General features: G+C 45.1%; 1 protein-coding gene across 6 annotated transcripts in view; it reads left to right on the forward strand.

The window, feature by feature from the left end:
• Positions 1–22,028, forward strand: part of SH3PXD2A (SH3 and PX domains 2A) — a 378,368-nt gene that overhangs the window by 252,703 nt on the left and 103,637 nt on the right. For 4 of the 6 annotated variants that reach the window (XM_088448737.1, XM_088448738.1, XM_088448740.1 and 1 more), the window contains exon 7: positions 20,922–20,966. The exons of 1 other annotated variant lie outside the window; for it this stretch is intronic. In XM_088448737.1, coding sequence (XP_088304863.1) covers positions 20,922–20,966 — 45 coding nt within the window. Of the gene's footprint in view, positions 1–13,694; positions 13,738–20,921; positions 20,967–22,028 lie in introns of those variants that run through there. One more of the 6 variants, XM_088448742.1, reaches the window with a different exon arrangement.

The following is a 22,028-nucleotide window of genomic DNA, read 5'->3' on the forward strand; positions in this document are numbered from 1 at the left end:
GAACGAACGCAAATAGCGAACGGCTCTGAATGAGGGCCTAAATACAGGGTAAAAGTTAACCAGGCGAAAATGACGTCAGCGTTGTAAAGTTTCCGCCAAAAACACGTGGAAACTAACTTTTCGCCTCAAATTGAATACGGCCCATAGTCGCAATTTGATGAAACAAACCACTTCACGAGACTGCGCTGATTAATTTGATATGTGACACATCTGTGTCCTTCTGAGTATGAATCTGTACACAAGGGCCCTCATTCAGAGCCGTACGCTCTGAGCAGAGCGCACGCTCTCAATGAGGGCCGCCCTCCATAAAAATGGAGCGTCCTCCTGGACGCTCGTATAGCTGTGGGTCACCACCCACAGCCTATACAAGCGTGCAGTTTGATGGCCGCGATGGTCGTGACCATCGCGACCATCGAAACTGCGAGCCGGAGCCTGCGGTTGAGGTTTTCACTAGTGATGTCAGTGGGCCGGCTTCTGACGGTAGGCGTTCCCTTGGGAACGCCCCCGTCAGGGAGGCACGCCCCCGGCACGCCCACCAAAGGGGGCGTGCTGTCAATCAACATCGACAGCACGCCCCCTTTGATCAGACACAACGAGCGAAGGACTTTCCTTCGCTCGTCGCGTCTGGTGCATGCGCACGACGGAGCTCCCTCCGTCGTGCGCATGCTCAGTGCAGACCATCGACCCACTTGCGAGCGGACAGCCGCTTGCGAGTGGGTCTAAATCAGGGCCAAAGGCTTTTTTCCACGCCATCTGATTACGCCTATTGCGCATTTTTCTGTGAAAAAAGATACAAAAATTACTCTTGGCGCAAGCCGACGCATGGGACCTGGCGGCTCACTCGCACCAGGTGTCTCACACCGCATGGTGTATTGAGGCTAGGTGTATGAGCACACATATGTACAATGTCTTTCTCCTGAAGGTAGGCATGTAGGCGCTTCAGATATATACCGCAACATAGGCAAACGCAGGGGGGATTTCCGGTTGCCTGGAAACTCCCCTCCCACACCATAACCACTATAACAGTATATAAGTCAATTTTACTATGAAATAATTAACACAACCAGTAATGATTACACCTTTGCACCAACTAGCAGATCTGGAAAATGTGCCCTGTTAGGGGCGCACTACTATAGACTATCTGTAGGGATAATTATTAATACTGTATAACATATCAAGTGCACAAGGAAACAAATGTGTACAGGGCAGTGCTAGGCTCCGCTGCCGCTCCCCCAAACTCCCAGATTTGCTCTAATGCTCTGGAATGATGCCCACATTTGAAATAAAAACATTCAGCTCCGGCTAAATTGCCCTACTGCCACATCTAATGGGTTAACTATGTTTGCTGGTCCTCTATATGTCGGAATTATGACATACACTGCACTCTGTATGACACATATTATAGCTGTTTAAGTGTTAATGATGCCCTCTTCATGGACTGGCCAAACTTGCTCTAAAATCAAGCATTTGGAACCCCACCTCTAGAAATCCTGCGTTTGCCACTGCGCCCCCAATACCCACTCTTCTGACATCACTGCCTTTTCATTTCTTCATCGCTAAGAACCTTTCGCTCCGTAGATTTGAATATGCTGTGTTGGCAGATGAAGCTGAGGATGCCATTTACAGTCATGCAGTAACATCCTCAGGAGGATGACCAGTTCTGCCCTGCAGAATTGTTAGATACACTCTGCTAAATTGAATTGAATCTAACAAAAATATGTATATAAAATATGATTGCCAAGAGTTTGGTTCACTATTTTACACTCGCATTAAATAAAAGAGAGAATTTAAATACTTTTGCATACCCGTCTGTTACTTTTTTACCAAAAATCTATTTCTTTCTTGCCTCCTTCTGGTCTTTTTAGTCCTGTATTTAACTCATTGGGTGCAGTTTTTTTTCTCTGTGTTGCCACAGAAAGTGACACAGAGCCTGTACCCTCTGCAGAGAGCACTGTAAGCTTGTAAAGTTATTCCAGAGCACAATATTAGTCAAGTAACAATACATATATGTGCAAAGTAATAGATGGTAGATGCAAGAGTTCAGCAGTACAGGTAGACCTACAATAGGTTGGATAAATAGAAAATACATATGGGTAAAGGACAGTTTGTCGGACCTGTATAATAATTGAGTAGCAAGTTATTAAAATATATACCAAATACATCAACTAACATGGTCTGGTATTCCTGCAAAGTAAAGGCGCTATACAATCCAGTGAGGAGTGTAGTTGAAGTGAATACAACAGATGGATGATGCATTTAATACTCATACATTTGAAAGGGACCCAATATATAACATGGGGAGAATGGGTATGGGAGGAGGACAACCAGATGGGTATAGGCAGTATTCTGTAACTGGCATAATAGGAGGGAAGGAAATGAGATGCTTTTAGAATTCAAGGAATACGCAAGGTTGGGTGAGATTTGGGGCAGCAGGTAAGTAGGTGACTCAGGGGCCTATTCATCATCGAAGGCCGTATGGCCTCCGATGATGAAGTTTTGAACTTGCTGCGATGGATACTTAAGTAGCCAACTCGCAGCCTGGGAAAAGTGACACCGGAGCAATTCCGGTGTCCGGGCGGCTTTGCTGTGCATAGCCGGGACAACGGGGAGCAGGTAAGTAACGCAGATACAGAAGTAGCTGCGATACTAACCACGGAGAAAGCTGCTTTTCGGAGCAGCTGTCTTCTCACCAGAGCAATGATGAATTGCTCCAGTGAGGGGTCAGATGCTCTGAAAAGCAGCTGTCCCCGTGGTTAGTATCGCAGCTACTTCTGTAGCTGCGTTACTTACCTGCTCCCCGTTGTCCCGGCTATGCACAGCAAAGTCGCCGGGGAGGAAGTGAGGGGGCGGAGGAGGGATCTGCTCAGATCCCTCTTCGCATCCCCGGAGCTCCTTCCCATCCATAGGAAGGAGCGGGGATTCGAGAACAAGCGCTGTCTGAAGATGGCGCTTGTTCTCACAGACAAACTCCGAAAACTTTCAGTATTTGGAGTTTGCTGAATACCAAGGAGGTCCTCTCGGACCCCTCATGATGCATGGCCCGCTAACTCAAATATGCGGAAACGATTACCAGGCCATTTATCGTTTGATGAATAGGCCCCTCAAACACAAGGTATGCATTGGTGGGAAAACAGGAACTTGTGGAATAATCTAGGATCATTAGAAGCAGTTGCAGGCTTCTGTCATGTATTTGAAGTATAAGATCTTAAACACAATATTATGAGCAGTCCTTGTTTCAGTGATTTATATAGCACACTGCAGAGTGACAGTAGTACGAATCCTATGACAGCTCTTACACAAAGCGTTAGGACTTTGGGTACTTTCACAAAAATGAGTCAACACTTTCTCAGGAGCATAGAGTGCAGCTAGATTGGAAGATAGACCTTCAGTGATGTACTGTGGGAGATTACCAGTGATAGCTCTGTATGTCCATTTATATGTTGTCTACATATATTGTAGGTACTGTACTGTACATCTAACCTATGGCCGCATATATATAGAAGGAGGGTAGACTACTGATGAAGTACAGGCCACTATGGTAAAGTACACTACATGGCCAAAAGAATGCAGACACCTTATTTAATTAATGTGTTTGGCCATTTCAGCCACACCCAATGGTAACTTGTGCATGCAATCTTCATAGACAAACGTCTGCCCTGCTAGAGCTGCTCTTGTCAACTATGCTGCTGTTGTGAGTATGAAACCTCTATGAACAACAGCTCAGCTGCAATGCTGTAAGCCACACAAGCTCACAGGGCCTGAATCAGCAAGGATCGCAACTGCGATTACGGCCGATTGTTGCGTTCTGCGCGTACATGCGCGTCGTAGTGCGCGAACCAGCTATTGCAGTGACTATGCAGACCCATCGGAGAATGATTGACAGGAAGTGTAGTTTGAGGGAGGTGACGGGGGACGAAACGCAGCGGTGCCAGTGCGTTTGAACGCCGTTGCAGGGGCGTGCATACATTATCCACTGCGATGCCTTACGCAGCTTGACCTTTCACTGCGTGCGATGAGGTTAGCAATTCCCGAGTAAGGTCTGACCTTGTGCAAGTGTGCGTGAGACTGCGATTGTACTCGATGTTACCGATGGTTTCGCAGTCTTGCTAAACATTACAGATGTGTGTAAGGTAAGGTGGGCGTCCTTATGTTGTGCTGCAACGGCATAGCGATCGCAATGGATTACCATATTATCGCAGAGAGACTCGCAGCCTCGATCGCAGTTGCGTTCCTTACTGAATCAGGCCCACAGAATGGAACCTCACAGTGCTGAACTGCTTAGCTTATCGGACATATACGCTAGCTCAGCATCTTCCTACCTGGGCGGCTTCCTGCACGTGTGAGCCAGGCAGAGAGCCATTATTGCCGGACTATTACCAGTGGCTTGAGATCTGCATGCTGATCGGCACTACTTCTGCCTATTCCACTGACCCACTCCTGTGGTGCCCGACGGGGAATTATATAACCACATTGAGGTACAACGACACATGCCTATTTTTCTATAAGCTCCACGATATCCAGCAAATTGAGACATTCAATGGATATTAGGACTACGCTTTAGTACGGTGAACTGACTGTTGCCATTTTACAAATATTATCCAAAAGTTGTGGCAACTGTTCACATTTGTTGCAACTGACTACGTTAGTCTTTGGAATTCTATTTTACTCTCTGGATTACAGCACACTTCTGATTATTAATAACATTTATATTTACTTATCCATTCATTATTTTTATGCTTTAATATCATTGTTGTTCCTATTTTGTATTTATCTTATCAATGTATATGCATACCTATTGATCTAGATTATTGTATTTATATTTACTCATATACCTATTTTTGGTATCCATGTGTATATTTTTAAATATCTATATTGGTCATTAAATATATATATTTTTACTTCATTACAATATTTGCCAGTGCGGTATTCTTCTTTTTTCTTCTTTATTTGTGTGGGGTTGCAGTTAGGCTTAATTATATGACATTGTGTCTAGGCGCATAGATTTTTTTCTGTTTTCCTCTCTGTATTTAAACAGTTTGGAGTAGGCCTTTTTCTGTTTCAGCATAATAATGACCCCCTATGTACAAAGCGAGGTGTATCTAAGGGCCTGATTCAGAGCCGGACGCTATTTGCACTCGCTCGTTCAGAAAAAGGGTCCGGATATTTAAATTGAGCGCTCGCTCTTTGCGGTCTGTTGACGCCTCTATGTCTGAGCGAGCGAACGAAACATGCACTCGCTATTTTGTAAAGACGCCCCCTGGCCGTTAGCATCATACGTCATCTCCGCTATTTATTAGATTAATCGAGTACATCGAAAGGCGTCTGAACTGCTCGCAGTGCTTGTGGTTGGATTTTCCTACCGCAATCATGCGAACAGTTCAGGCTAAGAAACAACCAAGTGACGTGGTCCTTGACGCTGCTTTGTTAATTATGCACACCCTTGAAACGCCCGTTTTGACCGTTTGGCACGCCTGCGTTCGGATCTCCACTCCCCGTTTTCAAGCACCTTCCCCTGTTACCACCCACAAACGCCTCATCCTGTCACTCAAATTAGCAGGCACTCGCTATTTTGCGAACACACGATTTCCGACCGCACTGACTGGTTGGCGCATGCGCATTACGACCCATACGCATGCGCAGATGTGCGAACATCGCTCGGAGCGAACGAGCGGCCGCTTACGAGCGGCTCTGAATCAGGCCCTAAGCCCTTACCTCAAAACCATGAAACACTTATGCTTGGTACACACCTGGATGATGTTGTCCGATTCGGCGGTTCGGACCGACATATCGGACACATCGTCTAGTGTCTACCTGCTATGTCACTGACGATGCGCTCTCCCGCGGGTCGTCACAAACCTCCTCTGTTGGCCCTAAATGGAGGGCTGACGGGGGATGTCGCCATGTTCCAAAATAGTGGAAAGTCTTCCCAGAAGAGTAGAGATCGTTATAGAAGAAAATGGTGGACCAGCTCATTACTAATGGCAATGATTTTGGAATAAGATGTTCAATAAGCAATATGGCTGTGATGCTTTTGGCCACTAGTGTATGTCCAATTTATCAAAGTATATTTGTCTATATAGAGTATAAAGTCAGCTTAGTCATTTAGCTTAAGGGTAGTGGAATGAACTAACTTTCTCCTGGCCTCTGTAAACAGGGAAAATAAAAAGAGGCATAATATATTATTATTATTATTATTATTATTATCCTTTATTTGTATGGGGCCACACGGGGCCTGCAGCACCTTATACAGTACATAAACAGTATGAGCAGAACAAGAAAAGAGTAATTTACAGGACAGAACTGCAGGACATGGGCAAGGTGCATAAACATGGCTGCAGCAGCCATAATACCCTAATGAGCAGCGGAGACGCCAAACACAAAGGTTTGGTGCTGTGGTTAGTGAGAAGGAGATAATGGTATAAATGAGGGAAGGAAAATTACATGAGGGAAGAGGGACCTGCTCATGTGAGCTTACAATCCAAAGAGGAGTGGAGGACAGGCGGATGACACGGAGGGGATAGACAGTGAGCAAGGAGCAATATAGGTAACAAGATAAAACCACCTGTTACTTTAACTTTGTCAAATGGCTTCTGCAGATTGGCTTTTCCTTTAAGCATTTTTCCCTTTTTAATAGTTTTGATCAAAATAATAAACTGTCCTAAAATCTCATGTCACATTTCATCCCCTTAGTTCAGGGGTGGGGAACCTTTTTTTCTGCGAGGGCATTTATATATATATATATAACATTATTTGCGGGCCTGGGGAAGGCCACGCCCCCAGTGTGATAGCACACAGAGGCAGGGCCACAATGGCCAGTGATTACAGCAATGTCTGGAGCATCCTGAGGATGCTCCGGGGAACTGTAAGGGCAGCGGTGTAACTGTCTGAAGTGTCCTAAGGATGCTCCAGGCAGCTCTGCTGCATAGATTCTGGCTGCAGTGTGACATTCTAGGCACCCTGCTAGCCAAATGAGGCTAGCAGAAAAAAAGCTCCGGGGGCCAGACCCAATGATTTGAGGGCCTTATAAGGCCCCCGGGCCTGAGGATCCCCATCCCTGCCTTAGTTCATCTATTTACTCAGCGCCATTATAAATTGTAATGATAGAGGTTCTCAGATATATAGGATGAGCAGATAGATGGTGGCTCTGCTAATTGAGGAATGGCTTTCCTTTACACTTGTTTCTGCATTACTATGTACGATTTCTAAACCCTGCACAATGCGTATAGCTGGGTTTTATTGCCCCATTCATTTCTGTCTGTATTTTCTGACATTCACGTACAAATGGCATATTGTCTCTTTACTATAGTAATGCAACAGTGACCATAGTAATATTTAATACAAAAGGGTTTATTGACCAGAGCTGTTTTTCACAATTATGCCTGGCACAGAGATGATATCAGTGAGAGTTGTCACATGGGAGGCCAGCAGTGTTCAGACAAACATATGAACCAGGATACCAGGGCTGGAGGAGATGTCTTCACAGGATTTGAAAAGACTTGTTTGCTAAAATTTGCATGATGCAATAAACACGTGAACTCTGCAAACACATGTCCCACAAACAACCCGGGGGATGAATGGATCTTGTCTTCCAGTACACAGAGTGCCCTGCATTAGTGTCTGTAGCTCCAGGGCCCTAGCGCTTGATGTGTAATTAAGGGAAGGACAAATATTTGTCCATAATGTTGACTATAATATTTGTCTTTTATTACAATGTTTCAGAAACGGTAATCTCACGGGGAGATGTACTAAGCCCTGGAAAGTGATAAATTGGAGAGTGATAAACTGCCAGCCACTCAACTCCTAGCTGTCATGTCACAGGCTGTGTTTGAAAAATGACATTTAGGAGCTGATTGGTTGATAGTTTATCACTCTCCAATTTATCACTTTCCAGAGCTTAGTACAGCTAACCATTTAAGTGAAACCTGTGATGTAATGTCAAGCTGTGTCTCTGTGCAGCATTCACTTTAAAAAGTTTCTGCATCTTGATAGAATTTAAAAGGAAAGAGTCTCTGGGCCCGATTCAGTGGTAATCGCTAATGTAGACGTTACTGCGCCTTTTTCCGCTAGCTGTCTGCATACTTTAATGAACTGGCTACTTTCTCCCCCTTGGTACAATTGCTCACTCCACATATGCCGACCGCCGGCTTCCAGACTTTCTAATCCTGGCATGGTACTAATGACAGGCGTCGAAGACCGACGCCCGGCATTCCGAACTAAGGTAAGCCGTGCATGGGTAGCCGCGCTGGGGGAGGGATAGGTTTAGGGCTCCTGGGGGGAGTTAGGGTTAGGCACCCCCCCCCGGGAGGGTTAGGGTTAGGCTAGGGGAAGGGGGGGGGTTAGGCAACCCTGGGGATAGGTTAGGGTTAGGCACCCCCCCGGGGGACTTGGGTTAAGGCAGCGGGGAAGGGGGGGTTAGGTTTAGGCACTTAGAGGGGGGATTAGGGCTAGGCACAGGGGGGTTAGGAGGGGGAATTAGGCTAGCGATACTTACCTTAGGGACGATCAGGATTTTCACCCTTGCCGGGCTGCCACTGTTGGGATTTGAACCGCCTACTGCACCCCTATAAAGCACAGGAATGCCTTTTCTCTCTAAGCTGCAGTACTACTCACAGTTTCTAAAGATGGACTCATTTACTGGAATGTTGCAGGAAATGTAAATACCCATGCAGCTTCTTCAAACATTTCCAGCCATTGATCTGTCTTCTCTTACAACCCTGTTTTGAGTTTACGTTGATTTTTATAGGACGTAACAGTGTCTTAGTTTTCCTTTTTCTCTCCCCCTTGTATGTATGTAGGAGAAAGACAGATGTAGATTTGGAGAAACTAGGACTGTACTAGTACAAGGCATCATGCTGCTCTTATAGCATATAGAACAAAGGGCTATCACTTTAGAGAAAGAAGCAGCTCCTGCCCAACCAGATGCTACAGATTAGTCCCTAGAATTAGTTTCTGATGGCACAAACTATTTTTGAGAAGCACTTATTTTGGTGTTAACTGCTGATCGAAAAGCATTTGGCAGATGTTTTGTGCTAATTATGTACTGGATAATTGGTTATTTTTCATTCTTTGCATAATTTTGCTGGGACAGATTCCATGAATTTAGGGAAAAAAAGGAAAACGCTAATTAATTAAGGTTCAGGCAGCCATTTTATTGGTGACCCAAAATTTCGGAGAAGGCAGACTTTACTAGTGCTTTCTCAGTGCCTCGCGCATGAGTGATGTCTCTAGTCGCCTCCTATGAATATCGATGTCTCCCACAAAATGGCTGCCTCCACAGTGTAAAGAATACTTGTAAACTAAAATTGTGATGCTGCCAGGAGGGGACAGTTACATTTCCCCACTCAGCAGTGAACCCTCTGTTTTTTTTTTCTTTTTTAAGTAACTTTTTTTCTGCTTTCGCCAGACATTTGTGCAGTTAACTCCCTGTTTTACTATTTGCCCATACTGCCAGCTGCCTTTTTTTTTTTTTATAGCAGGGAATAGTAACGGATGGAAAGTCCACGCTCTATCCATCTGTTACTATTGCCTGCTAGTGTATTATATAATCCGGCTGTAGTCTTGTATATACAAAGTCTTGTCGAGCTGGCATCGTCTGCTCCTTACTCATTTTGTCAGTTGCAGACTCACTTAGACTTCTAGCTTTGGACACATTTCCAGCTCATCTGTGTAAAACGAGTCTGGAGTGCTTGGTAGCGATCTGCATGTGAGGGCGGGAGATTGGTGTGAATACTCCTGATGTACAGTATAATGAGTTACTGACAGCACTCTTGCAAGCTAGTACTGAGCGATATGGGAGAAACATCAGTTAGTTTTATATCAGCAACATTGTATACAGCAGGCACTTATGTGATCTATATTGTGTTGCATTGTTCATAATGATCCTGTAAAGGGGTAAACGTGCAGCAGTACTGTATATGCACAGCACTGCCCGTAGTGTTTATAACAGCTGTCTATGACAAATGATCTTTTGTTATTGAATGTAGGTTTTCTTCCCAGCTTTTATGGCACCTGTTATAAACTGTGAGATCCTTATTTACAGTAGTTTCTTTATAGCCTCTGCCCGACTTGCGGCCTGTCAGCTGTTGCAGAGTGGAAGCACTACAGCCTCTGCCTCTGTCTCTGGTATCCAATCTTACAGTCATAACAAAAAATAAGGAGCAGGACCGCAAACTTGTTAGTTTTGGTACAAAATGCACTTGCAAGGGACCTGACTCTACACTCTGGTCTGATCCCACAGAAGAGCTACTGTAGCACAAATTGATGAAAATGTTAATGCTTGCTGCATATGAGGCTGCAGAGCTCCAGACTGGCCAGAGCGCTCATGCTGACTCCTCCCACTACTGAAAGCGCCTACAATGGGCACACAAGCGTCAGAACTTAACCATGGAGCATTGGAGAAAAGGGGGCTGGTCTTCATGTTTTTTTTTCATCATATGGATGGCCATGGGCTTGTGTGTCGTTTACCAGGGGAAGAGATGGCACCAGATGCACTATGGGAAGAAGGCAAGCCTGGAGGATGCAGTGTGATGCTCTGGGCAATATTCTGCTGGGAACCTTGGGTCCTGGCTTTTATTTTGGTGTCACTTTGACACAAACCACCTACCTACACAGTGCTGCAGACCAAATACACCCTTTCATGGCAACGGTATTCCCTGATGGCAGTGGCCTCTTCAGCAGAATATACGCCCTGCCACACTGCAAACATTGGTCAGGAATGATTAGAGGAACATGACAAATAGATCAAGGTGTTGACTTGGCCTCCAAATTCCCCAGATCAATATCTGATCAAGCTGGGATGTGCTGTAAGAACAATTCAGAGCCACGGAGGCCCCACCTCGCAACTTGTAGGACTTAGAGGTTTTGCTGCTAACCTCTTGGTGCCAGATACCATAGGACAGGCTCAGAGGTCTTGTGGAGTCCATGCCTTGATGGGTCATAGCTGTTTTGGCGGCACAAGGTGGACATACATAATATATACGGCAGGCAGTTTTAATGTTATGGCTGATCGGTTTATCGTTAACTTGCAAATTTTAGTACCCCCTAACATAGGCAGTGCAGACAACCCAATTTGAATGATATGTTTGTAATCTCCCAACAGTGATGGAATATAGAGAAACAACTATAAGGATGCAAACATCTCCATATTACATTTACTAACCCCAGAAATGCGTTTGCTGGACAAACATCTAGCGGAAACTAGGGACATCCTGACGTTCTTTTATTACTGCCACACTAGGCCTCCACAAGACATTTCCTTTAAAGAAAGGTATAGGGAAACATGTTGGTTACTTCAATTATTTTTCTTATGTTTTTCTTAAAGGCTTTGATGTAAATGAATGTCCTGCAGTGGGTACAATATACACGCTCTGTACAAGAGACACATAAGTTTTAAGTAGTAAAAATAATAAATTATAGAATGATTACTTGAAAATGTCATTTTTGATCCATAAATATACAGCGAGGGCACTGCCTGATCAGCCATTAGGCTGAGAAGGCTGTAGCTTAGGGTACTAGGACTTTGAGGGGCACCATGTAGTTCCCAGGCAGGTAATAAAATGAAGACCTATTTAATACCATGTTAGCAGGGGCTGTCCGTTTAATTAAAGAAGCTTATTAGTTATCTACCTGTCCCTGAGGTGGTGTTGAGGAAAGTTCTAAAAGTGACTCCCAGATGGCTGTGGCGATGAGCCCATGTAACTTACTGCTAAGACCTTTACTTTGCACACATTGTGCTACAGCGTCATCTGGGGGTGTGCAAACGGGAAGCCGGCGGACCTAATCCCGACAGCCGGCTTCCTGACTGCTTAATCCCGGCGAGGGTTAAATGACATGGTTAGGTGTAGGGCTCCCGGGGAGATTTAGGATTAGGCACCCCCTCGGGAGGTTAGGGTTAGGCTAGGGGGAGGGAGGGTTATGGTTAGGCACCCCAGGGGACGACTTAGGGTTAGGAACCCCCCCAGGAGATTTAGGTTTAGGCGGCAGGAAAGGGGGTTAGGTTTATGCACTGAGAGGGGGGATTAGAGCTAGCCACAGGGGGTTAGGGTTAGGCACCCCCCCAGGAGGGTTAGGGTTAGGCTAGGAGGAGGGAGGGTTATGGTTAGGCACCCGAGGGGACGACTTAGGGTTAGGAACCCCCCCCCCCCCCCGGGAGATTTAGGTCTAGGTGGCAGGAAAGGGGGTTAGGTTTAGGCACTGAGAGGGGGGATTAGGGTTAGACACCTGGGGGGTGGAGGTTAGTGTTAGGCATCCCTAAGGGAGGGTTAGGGGGTAGAATAGGTTGGTGAATACTTACCTGGGGACGATCAGGATTTTCATCCTTGTCGGGCTGCCACTGTCGGGATTTGAACCGCCGTCCAGGGGTCCGGTGGTAAATCATACCGATTCCCCATCTGGGTATCATGAAGAGCTGCATGCAATTATCTTTGGAGTCTTCCTCACATTCCACAGAAGCCAAAGTCTACTTAACACTCCAGAAGCATCAAACATGTCAGCTGTATAGCCCTCATTACCTGCACATGTGCAGTATAGCGATTATCTCAGCAATCATACGCACTGTGCTCTGTTTTTAGCAGCATTGCCGGGGGTGCAACAAGGCTATTAGCCTAGGGCAGGGAAGGGCAACCTCAGGCCCGGGGGCCATACAAGGCCTGAGGAATCATTTGGTCTGGCCATCTGAGCTTTTTTCTGCTAGCCTAGAATGTCACCCTGCAGCCAGATTCTATGCAGCAGTGCTGCCTGGAGCATCCTTAGGACACTTCAGACGGTCACACCGCTGCCCTTACAGCTCCCCGCAGCAACCTCGGGATGCTCCAGACATTGCTGTAATCACTGGCGATTGTGACATCCCACGTGGGGGGCTGTACCGGGCCCACGAATAATGTTATATATATATGAAAATGGCCCTCGGCAGAAAAAAGGTTCCCCACCCCTGGCCTAGGGCATCTGGAACCCTTAAACGTGCCCTGAATTTGGGGTAAATACAGTACACTCCCTTTACTAGGAAAGTTTCATAAATCATTTTTTTTTTATTTTATGTCCCTTTAAAACCCAGCATCTTTCTGCACCCCAAGTTAATTTGCTGAAGGAGCTGATGTGCTTCCATGTTACCGTAGTCTGACCCCAGCCCTGGATAGGAAGATTATGGCTTGGTATAGTGTGCTGTTTCTTCTGAAGCCTATTTTCAGGGTTGGAAATGAGAGCAGCACAATAAGGAAAACAGGACGGCAGAGTCTCTCATTTTACCAATCCCATTTGAAATGTACTTGGATAGCTGTAAGAATTCCAGTAACAGAAATCTGGAGCATATACCCTCCCCCACGCCAGGCTCCTACAAGCAGATTCTTTGCTGGGAATCCATACCATAAACTCAGATTGCCTCTTGTTTTGTGTTGTGTTGTGTTTGCGAGAGGCATGCGTGTTCCTCTGAAGTCTATACGTCAAATGTGTCGGTGATAAATCTCTTTTTTTTCTTCCCCTGCTAACACTGGGAACAATTTATGTCTAAGTTTTTAGAAGGAAACTCTAATGCAAAACAGATGTGGCATGGCCGCTTGAACACTTGCTGACTTGTTTGTTTCCATATTCTTGCTTTTTCACCTTGGTTTAGGCTCAAGACAAAGATTTGCTGCCGGTCCATTAGAAATACGAAGTGAACCTCTGCTTTCTATCTAACACATCACCATATTGCCTAATGAATGGAGCATACTGTAGGTTGCCCACATTCAGGGCCTGACTCAGGTTGGTTCGCAAGGCTGCGTTTGCATGCACCCGCACGCTATGAAAATATGCTAATGAATGCAATCGAACGGCAACCGCAGCACTATACCAAGACGCCCATCACTGTATAAAGCCGCCCACTTCCCATGATATGCACCCGCAAGTCAGCAAAAACATTGGTAACATTGAACCCATACGCACAGTTGTGGTTGACCGTGACCTGTCGCACAAATTGCTAAACTTCCTGTCGCCAACTAGATCTCTGGCTACATATACAATTGCAGGGGCTTAATTATGCACGCCTGCGTTCGCCCAACCACCCCCACCAAACGGTCACTTCCTGTCAATCACTCTGTAAAGAGACTGCGTCCGATTCTCGATCGCAGTGGTTGGTACGTGCACGCGCACTGCGATGCATGCACAGAATGCAAACATCGGCCGGCTGCGTGCGAACCAGCCTGAATCAGGCCCTCAGTTTTCTGCGGTCACAAGCATCACCAAGCATTACAGTACACCCAACATCGCACATTTCCCTGAGCACCTCTGTGGGATGTGAGGGAAAATGTGTGAAGTTGGTGTTCACCAGGTGCTGGCATACCCACTGTTCCTCTGGCACTTTGCGGCCATGGTTTCTAATTGAATTGCCCCCTATAAAGATAAATATAAATGCAACATATGGACTAGATATAAGCATACCCAGAGATGGCACGTTGCTAATACTAGATGCTTATGATGTGATATTATACAAATAGTTTATGCTTGCCAGATACAGTTTTGTGCTGCTGCAGTGGCATCATACAGCCCCTCTTGGTGCGACTGGTCGTGTGAGCCTCTGCTAGTGCCGGGTGTCTTTTTTGCTGCTTTTTGTGCTCAAAATGCGTCTAAGAGCCGTATTCAATTAGATTTGTCCGGCGATACTTTTTCGCCTCCCGGACTTTCCGCCTACTTCGCCTGTTTTGTAGGCGGAAAAGTATCGCCCGTGTCCCTGCGTATCCCCGTTTTCAATTTGAAAGTAGGCGAAAACAGCACCCGGCAAAACTGAAACAGGCGGAAAGTACTGTCAGATTTGGGGAAATCAGCCTGACACCCCCAAAAGATGCACGGACATGGGGGATCACTATGGGTATCCCCGAATAGCCCTGCTGAAGGTATTTGGGGTTTTTAAACTGGCTCAATAGGTGCCGTTTTGCATTTTTCTGTAAGTGGTGAAGAATAGTATTTAGCAAGTTTTTTTGGATAAAATAACTATTCCCAGCACATTTGGAGTACTTGAAAATGGGGGCCAGCATATTTAAAAGTTGCTAAAGTGAAGTTGAAAAAAACGTGAAAAATCCACCTGTCACAAGCACCGGCATTCAAAAAAACACTTGGGGCATACTTGGGGACCCCCCCAAAGTCAAGTTCGCTAGCTTTTAACTTTGCCCCCCCCCCCCTAATTTTTTTTTTCGCCCCCTTTTTCAAACTAATTTTTGGGGTTGTTTTTAAGTCTTTTGTTACATTTTTTTGACACAGTTTACCTTTGGGGACTGTCTGAAGGCTGCACGGGGGTTCCCGCAAACGTTGCACCCCAAAACCCCAATTCTGCACTTTTTTCCGCCTCCTATTCACAGTCGAAACTTTTCCGCCTATTACATTGCATTGACTTGCCGCCTAGGCGGAAAGTCTTTCAAATTGAATACGGGGTAAAAGCAAAACAGGAGAAAATGACGTCATCTGCGAAAAAGTATCGCGGATACGGACTTTTCGCCTCAAATTGAATTCAGGCGTCGCAATGTGATGTGACTAGACAGCACAAGGAGACTGCGTTGATTCATGTGATATGCGAAGTGCTGCAATGTAGCGGTCAGAGCTTTTTTCCACGCCAAGTGCTATTTACAGTCTTAGTCACACACAGATATACAAGTGTCACATATCAAATTATATAGCACAGTCTCCTGGTGCGTCCTAGTCGCATCACATTGGGACTTAGACGCATTTTCTGCACAAAAAGATGCCGGAAGCTAGCAGAGCTGCATGGGACCTGATGGCTTACTCACACAAAGCATATCGCACTGCATGGCGTGTTGAGGCTAGGTGACAAGGACACATCTGTAATATGATCTGAAAGAGATACTTACAGTATGATAGGACTAGGTAACCTATGGCTCGCCAGGCAAAGGCTAGCTAGTTATCTAACAACTGGCGAGGCTTTAGGTTTGCTCTCAATATTACATGGGAAAGGCATTAGGCTTCCAGTGGTTAGAAGGAGGTAACAATGCTGATAATGTATGTTTTAATCTATATGGACAAATATACTATAACAAGTACCAATGCTCATTGCGTGGATATCACACCATTGTTCACTTTGTGGCAGTTTATAAGTTCATGTATAATTGCCTCATGTATACAGTATGTGATGAATTGGACCAGTATGTGTCCTTCAAGTCTGTACAGATTTATTGTTGGTAAATTATTAACTTACTCCGGCTTACTTCCTTTTCAGGTCCAACATATAGTAATAGCGCTCATTTCTTTACAAATTCAGATTTCATTTATACTGAGCTGCTCAAAACTTTTCCAAGCGCGACTGTAGGTATATATTTTAATTATCCGTCCAAAAGGCTTGTTCTATAGACCCCTATATCTATAGACACCGTTCTGATGGGCTCCTGAGACTTTTAGATACTTGTGTGAATGTTATTTATAGCTCCTTCATATGACAACATGTATGATAAGCTGCACACAAAGGGGCCAACGCTGAGCTGAAAGTAAATTGGCCGCAATTCTTCCCACATTCCGTTCATGGCACTAAATTAGTATTGTTGCCCATATGCATATATAAGAGTAAGCGCGGCTCTGCATAGCCCACTGAGCCGCCCGCACTGAATAATTCCTGCATGAGAACACCCAGTTCCGCCTGCTCAGCTGCAAGTGAGGGAGCGACTGTAATGCCTATGGGCTCTGCATCGCTCGTACTTGCATATGCTCGGATACGATGCATGCGCAGTGCGAAAACATGCAAACCTCACTTCTTAAATGGACTTGTGTTCAATTCTGCATTAGCCTCCAAGGGAGCTGCAGTCGCCCAATTAACTGTAGGCGTTTTCTGCCAACGTGATCTGATATTGCCCCACAATTGAACCATACACTGAAGTGCCAAAAGGCATGAGATAGATGCCTAGTATCTTGTAGGACCTCCTCTAGCCCAGCGAAGTGCAGCAACTCAATGCGGCATCGATTCAATCCATGTGAACATACCCCACACCATTATGGAACCACCACTAGCCTGCACGGAGCTTGTTGACAACTGGCGTTCATGGCCTCATGGGGTTTGCACCACACCCTACCATCAGCCTGAAACATATGGAATTGTGACTCATCAGACCACGACATATATTGCCAGTCCTCCAGGGTCTAATTAGCCACGTCACAATTGTCCCAAGCCTCTTCTCCCATATCCCATGGAAGCTAAAGAACGCTGCACTGTCCTGCTGGATATGCATCTGGTGCCTCCTGCATTGAATCTGGATGTGATTTGAGCCAGTGTTGCTTGTCAGTTACCATCGACAATTCAGACGCTGCTGGTCATGATCATTAAGCACCCGTGGCCAGCCACTTAGTTGTCCATGATGAGTGGTAATGCCTTCCATGAGGTATTCCCGGTACACACGTGACACCGTAGATCGAGGAATGTTGATTGTCTGCACAACTTCGAAAACGGAATGTCCCAACCCTCGGGCGCCCACTATAATGCTCCTTTCGAGCTATAATGATTCACATTGCCTTGCCATGAGCAACCTAGTCGGTGTTCAAACTGATGGCCCCATTTAACAACGAAGTTTAACCCCTTTAGCGCTCGCTAAAGGGGTTATGTCATCCATTCTCTATTCAACAAACAGCAGTATTCTAAGATGGTGACCCAGCGCTACCTCTCTGCCTTCAGCGAAGCCTTCCAGGTACTGCTAGGCCCCTGCTGGGTGTCAGTGCCATGCACAGGCGCAGACATACAGCATTAGGCTGCCAGCAGCTGAGCGGAGGACCTCGCCGATGAGGAGGACTTCGCTGGACCTCACCAGAGGGGAAGTATTGATAAATACTAGTGGAAGTTTAATTTGTATCACAGTGATACTAAACGAAACATGCCGCTGGTATTAAGCTTTGTTCTTAAATGGGGCCCTGACTTACGAGATGTCAGATTACAAATGATGCAGGTCTGGGCATTTCCAGAATGTCACAGTAAGGTGACGCTACTTACAATTACCTTCACATACATACTGTTGAATCGTAAATAAACCTTTAGTACATTCCTGCCTATAAACCTTTAAGATTCACCTGCCTAGAACCTGAACCTCTAAGACAAAACCTGCCTATACCTTCTAAAACCACAAGATGTCGCTAATTAGCATTGTGTTTAATTATACCATTAATAAAACTCTAAGACAGTTGAATAGCGGTCCAACGCGCTAAAGATTATTATTCAGGTAAAAGTACAGATGTTACCACGCTATGATCTAACAATGAGCGCAAAATAAATTGTACAAATATTAGATCATAAGGTACAGTCAATACATACACGTGCGCTCTGGGACCAGATACTGGCATCACTAATGAGACCTTCGTCGAACAGCATAACAGGAACACCGCAGACTGGCATCTTGTTTCAGAGCACTCACATATATATACCCGTACTGGGATAAGCAATACATTAGAATACGTTGGCAGGTTCTCATTGGTTCCTCTTCTTGCTTCTTCCGTTACGGTACATTTCATAGGTCAGTGCAAAGACTCAACCCAGCCTCTAACAGCCTGATTGTGTTCACCTTCCCGCTGCATAATGAATCTAATCTAACTATGGCATACAACATTTCAAGAAGTTATTCTCTCTAACATTCATATTTCATAGCCGCATGTTCTGATCTTCTCACTGGTGCCACCGGAACGCTGTGTAGATCAGTACGGCACCAAACACGGTCCAATTGTCATTTACTAAGCCATAGTTACAGAAAACATTCATTTCTTTATATGCTGACATTGCGATTAAACCAAGTAATAATCATTCCTTTCGCGCTGCGGGACCATTGCTTTTAAATGTGTATGTGGGGAGAAATGACACTAAATTGTGTTGTGTGTTTGAGGGTCTGTGGGGCACTTAGCGACCAGCACTAAGTTGGAAAGGCTTCTGTGTATGTGTGTGAGCATGCCAGTATGGGTTTGGGAAAGGTCACTAAAAAGCTGGCTGTGCGTCTAAATAGCTATTTTGCGTTGTCCTATGTTTAACATGAAGTGCAGGGAAAACACCACTAATTTGCTACTTTTTGCTACATCGCGTGTGTTAATGTGAATGCAGGGAAAACACCACTACTTTGCTGCTGCTCAAATATAAGTTTGTGGTGATTTTAATGTGTTGCAAAGTTATTTTATGTCTGCTAAACACCGTCGGTCGGTGTTAGGGGAAGATTGGTAAAAAGCTGTTCGTGCTACTTTTATCAATTTTGCACTGTGGATTGTGTACTATGTATTTTTGACAAAATGGCGCTTGTGTAAGCTTTCTTTTCTAAAATGGAGTCTTGCTGCCATTCACAAGATGGCGTTGTGCATGTTTTCCTGATTGGCAAACAGATTCTGTCTTACCCAATTATTTGGTTTCGACAATACCACCAGTGGCGGATTTTACCTAGGGGCTGCAGTCCCCCAGTAAAATCTGCCACTTCAGTGTAATCAGTGCAGTCTGTGTCTGCACTGGCTACACTGTGACTGGCAGTGGTTTCCCATTGGAAGCTCTGCCTGCCAGTCACATACTCAACAAGCAGCCTTAGCGTGAGGAGACACCTCTACCTGGGACTGCCAGTCCGGGCTGCTATTAGCAAAGAGCGGCTATCAGTAGGAAGCCGCTACTCTGCCTTTCAGCCAGCCCCACCCGGCTCCTAGGGGCTGCAGACGATGCAGCCCTTTGGTAGTCAGTGATATGCGCATGAGCGGCTCCCTGCTGCTAGTATGCACGAGCGGCTCCCCGCTGCTAGTGTGCTTGCGCCGGTCCCAGCGCCTGTCAAATCCATTGTGCAGGCGCCGGGACCCGGCAAGTAGCCGGTGAGTGTTTTTTTTTTCTCTCCCTCTCGACAGTGGTGGCAGCCCCCATCAACTAAGAGGGTGGGAGCTGCCGCTGCATACCACTCTGACTTTTGGCCCTGCAGTGTATGTAATTTTTTGACCATAGAAACAATTGGATTTTGGCCAGACTGGCTAGCTGGCAAGTGTTCATTCCCTGCAGAGGTGCAAGTAGAAATCGGTGTTAACTGCTGCCTCGCGGGTTGATTAATTGACTAATTGAATCTGTCCCTTAAGCTGGTTATACCCTAAGCGATCCATCTTACGATATATCGTTCTGGCACGGATCGGAACTATATATATCCTGCGTACCGTGTAGAGTGTATACCTGATTATTGTGCATGGCGGTTGTTCATCGCATTGTCCCATTTGCTGTGCTATACAGCAGATGGAACGATGCAGTGAATGACACCATGTTCCTATATGCAGCATGGAACAATGGGGCAGATGTATGAAGCTCTGGACAGTAATAAATTGGAGAGTGTTAAAACCACCAACCAATCAGCTCCCAACTGTCATTTTTCAAACACAGCCTATAACATGACAGTTAGGAGCTGAGTGGCTGGTCGTTTATCACTTTCCAATTTATCACTATCCAGAGCTTCATACATCTGCCCCAGTATATCTCACTCGCACACCAGATCTTGTAGTGTATATGGCAGGCGCGTTATATCGTTTCATCGCGACATTCGCTGGGTACACACAACATATTGGGGTCTATTTACTAAACAGTGTTAGGAAACAAAGTGAAAATTGATAAGGTGCCAGCCAATCAGCTCCCAACTGTCATTTTTCAAACACAGTCTGTGAGATGGCAGTTAGGAGCTGATTGGCTGGTACCTTATCACTCTGTCTCCTAACACTGCTTAGTAATTAGACCCCATAGAGTGTACCTAGCTTTAGTGTTGGAAATGCCATTTACTGTACACAACATTTGTTTTAGCATTTGTTATCTTGATGATAAAACTGTGGCCTTTAAGGCTAAAACAAATGTAAGACCATTTATTATGATTATTATTTTTATTTCACTAAATGACCTCTACACATTACTTTTCTGTGTTATTTAATGCTAATTCTTCTTTTGTGGGTCTTTTAATGCTGCCTTTCTGGAAACACTGAAGTTTGGATGTCCAGTTTGTGTGATATTTCAAAGGCGGAGCACAAAGGTATTCGATTCCCGTGTGTGGTGTATCCCTCGCTTGTAGTGAAGTGTGTTTTGTGGACTCACCACTCAGCTTTGTGTTTTGGACAACTAGAAAGGAAGTATGCTGCAATCCTTTAACATGGGAGAGCTCCATGTTTTACTATTTACCAAAATTATTCCTTGCTATTATTATTATTCGTTATTTATAAAGCCCTGACATATTACACAATGCTATAAAATAAAGTGCATATTACCAGTTTTGCATAAGTTAAAAAATCTATATTTAACACCTCCACGCCGATGCATCGTGACCCAACTGGGTCTCTCTCAAGCCATGAGACAGACACAGGTGGGTCGAAACGCGTTGACATGTAGGTGGGAGACGCAGTTCTGCCTGCTTGAAGCTATTAGCCCTTTAAATATATCTTTGTGGTTGTCCATTTTAAATACACCTACAACATATACAAGGCTGATCTAAATCCATTTTTGCATGTGTACTATATATGTATCTATTAATTTGTGAATTTAGAGACTAAGGGTATGGTTTTACTGATATTGGTGAAAATGTTCTGATATGGTTTCCCTCCCTGTGTGATGTTTCTATCTGTGCATGACTAAAGCAACTTGATCTTTTTGTGGACCTCATGGCATTCGCCAGACCAATGTTCAATGTATCATCAACTGATGTTCTGATGCTTTTTATACATCATCTCAGTCGGTAAATTTCACAAAACACATGTAAGGAAATAAAATTGAAATAACATTTGATTTAAAAAAATGTATAATTGAATCAGGTTCATGAACCCGTACTACTGTGTCAGAGTTGTACTTTAATTATCCCACACACGCACTTGATTCTGGCGCTCAACTTAGCTGCACTTAGCTGTCCAAATAGAACGGGACCGGGAAGCTTCAAGAGGTAGCCCGGCCCCGATCACGTCTGGGGTCATTTTGTAACCTGTTAGTGTGGTCTGAATATGATATTGTACACAGAATACAGGGCCTGATTCAGAGCCGGACGCTCTGCACGAGCGCCCGCTCTGAATCAGGGTGTTTTGGGTTTTTTTTGGAGCGTCCTCCTGGA

The sequence above is a fragment of the Taudactylus pleione genome, unplaced genomic scaffold (genome assembly GCF_031769625.1).
Source record: "Taudactylus pleione unplaced genomic scaffold, aTauple2 ptg000464l, whole genome shotgun sequence".
Lineage (NCBI taxonomy): Eukaryota > Metazoa > Chordata > Amphibia > Anura > Myobatrachidae > Taudactylus > Taudactylus pleione.